This window comes from Puntigrus tetrazona, unplaced genomic scaffold, assembly GCF_018831695.1.
Source record: "Puntigrus tetrazona isolate hp1 unplaced genomic scaffold, ASM1883169v1 S000000044, whole genome shotgun sequence".
NCBI classification, from domain to species: Eukaryota; Metazoa; Chordata; class Actinopteri; order Cypriniformes; family Cyprinidae; genus Puntigrus; species Puntigrus tetrazona.
In genome coordinates, this window is record NW_025047724.1 from 1 (window position 1) to 2,648 (window position 2,648).

At 32.9% G+C, this 2,648-nt stretch overlaps 1 protein-coding gene across 1 annotated transcript; it reads left to right on the plus strand.

Moving 5' to 3' along the window:
• Window positions 1-718: 718 nt before the first annotated feature.
• On the plus strand, window positions 719-2,380 carry LOC122332385 (citron Rho-interacting kinase-like; the record flags this gene model as incomplete). Its single annotated transcript, XM_043229688.1, has 2 exons — window positions 719-828; window positions 2,206-2,380. Coding segments are annotated over 2 exons (285 nt in total), but the record flags the coding sequence as incomplete, so codon positions are not given.
• Between the last annotated feature and the right edge of the window lie 268 nt (window positions 2,381-2,648).

A 2,648-nucleotide genomic window follows, 5' to 3' on the forward strand; every position in this document is an offset into this window, starting at 1 on the left:
ATTATATTATTTTTTTGCATCATGGCATGTTATTGTATTGTAAAATATAATAACATAATAATATATCGTATTGTAAAATATAATAACATGTAAAAAATCAGCAGGGAATTTGTTAAAAAAAAAACACATTGTATGGAAATAATTATTTTACTAAAAGAGATAAAATACAGGCTTATACTAAAATATATTCAGAAGTATAATTACCGTCTAAAATGTCTCTGTACCAATTTTACTACAACATCAATAACTATTGGACCTATTTTGAATATTTGATTTAGCTTAAAGAGAAATTATGAGTTAATCCTACTAATAATTACAAATACAGACTTGCAGACATATATGATGTAGACATATATTTTTATATTAAGTAAGCAGTGGTTTAAAAAGGTAAAGTGAATCAGTGATCAGTATCTATTATATAGTTTATTTTCCTTTTAATTTTAAAGTTTTAGTAATTTTTGTATTTGTCACATGCATTAAAAATTGTATTATTTACTTTTATTTTAAGTAAGACTTTTTGTGTTATGTTTGGTGCTGTAGGAAGGCCGGTATGGTTGCTTTTGCCAAATTTGGTACTTTTGACACGACTAGTATACTTGGTTGACTATACTGATTCACCAGCTTGACCGGCGCTAACCAGCTGGCCTCAGAAAGAAATCCGAGCTCTTCTGTGAGCTATAATGTCTAGTTTGCTCATACGTGACTATGCTCCATGTAGACCATCAATGCCATGGAGTCAAAGATGACCAATCTGGAGCAGAGGATCGCCGAGCTGTCCGAGGCCAACAAGCTGGCAGCCAACAGCAGCATTTACACGCAGAAAAACATGTGAGTTTCCACACAGACTCCAGCTGATTCACACACCGTATTGCTTGACTGAAGAGCTGTTTGTTTGGATTATTTTTAGTAACGCGTTTAATTATTAATCGAATGATTTTATCACGTTGCGGTTGCCTGTCGTTGCGTAAAAGCGATCAGGCATTCCGCTTCACGCCGTGCTCCAAAATCTCGTCAAATGCACGGTTTGTATTGGATACGGGTTTCTTTGGAAATCATTTCTTTTTTTTTTTTTTTGCGTTAAAGTGTATGCCGGTCACTTACGCTGACGTGCAAAAATACAGAAGCGCACAGCAAAAGTGCTGAAACTTGAAAAAAACGGAAAAATAAAAAAGTATGTCGCTGCTTAACAAAAACGAAAAAAAAAAAGAAACAAAACAATTTAAACCGTAATCATGTGTAATAAAGTAAGTTTTACTGTAACTTGCGGTGTTAAAATAATAGTAAAACACAAAACAATTTATCAACATGATATTTACTATTTCTTTCAAAACAAATATAATAAAATAAAAATATTTATGGGTCAAAGGTAATAATGCAAAAATTTTTTTTTGTTTTTCTGAGCCAAAAATAAATATAACAAATTTTTCCGATTTACTAAATTTACTCTTTAAAATGTCATTCAGTGTCATTCAGTCTTGTCGGTCATATTTACAACAAAAAACAATTTATGACCAAGCCAAATACTATTTTATTTTTTTTTTGTCGGTAATTGAATTGTTTACAATTTTTAAATTTTTTACTAATTTAAAACACAATAAAATGTCCTTATTTCTTATTCTTATTTTAATAAGCATGTTGTTTGAATTTTTACGCAGATATTGAGACATGCAGTGTAACACATTATATCAACCAAACACAACATTTTATTCTCCAAAAACTTATTTGAAATTAGCCAATATTATTAAATTTGCTTGGTATGGTCATAAAATCGCTTCTGTGCTTTTTTTGCAAGAGTCTTGTGGCTTATTTCTTTTGCTTTCATGTAGTATTAGCATTAAAACCATTTCATGCTTTTTCATTCACCAGTGTAAGTTCTGGTTTAGATGCCTGCTGGTGAAGTCCCCACTTAACTAGTTTAACCAGTAACAAGTAATTCAGCTCTATGAGGGTCTAGAAACAAGTTTTTGACTGATTGACTGTCTTTGCAATTTTAGTAACACTTTATTTCGATACTAACATTAAGTAACTTTGCAACTACATGTCGACTAGCAGTCATTACAGTATTAAAAGACTTAATATTTTTTTTATTTTAATGGGTCCAGAACATGCGTACAAAGCTACTTATAGTTAGTATAATGTCGAAATGAAGTGCAGCCGTAGTTTTCATCAATTTTCAACCGTTTAAATCTTGTTTGCGATCTTCAGGAAAGCCCAAGAGGAGATGATCTCTGAACTCAGGCAGCAGAAGTTTTATCTGGAGTCTCAGGCTGGAAAACTGGAGGCGCAGAACGCAAAGCTGGAGGAGCATCTGGAGAAACTGACCCAACAAGAGCAGACCAACAAGAGCAGAGTGCTGGAGCTGGAGGCCAGACTGCGAGAGGTGAGAGAGGAGCTTCCCCAAAACAAACTAAAGATTCTGATTGTTGTGATACATTTTTTCAGGTTCCTTTTAGGTAATAGAAAGTTCAAAAGAACAGCATTTTCAGATTTTTAGCACTTTGATCAATTTAGTGCATCCTTGCTGAATAAATCCACTTCAGATAACGACAAAAAAGTAACATTTCTTGTTTGAAATCGTTTTAATCATGCCTTTTTCAGGTCATTTAGTAGCCCAGCAGGGTGACGGATATTCCATGTGGTCTTTTAAT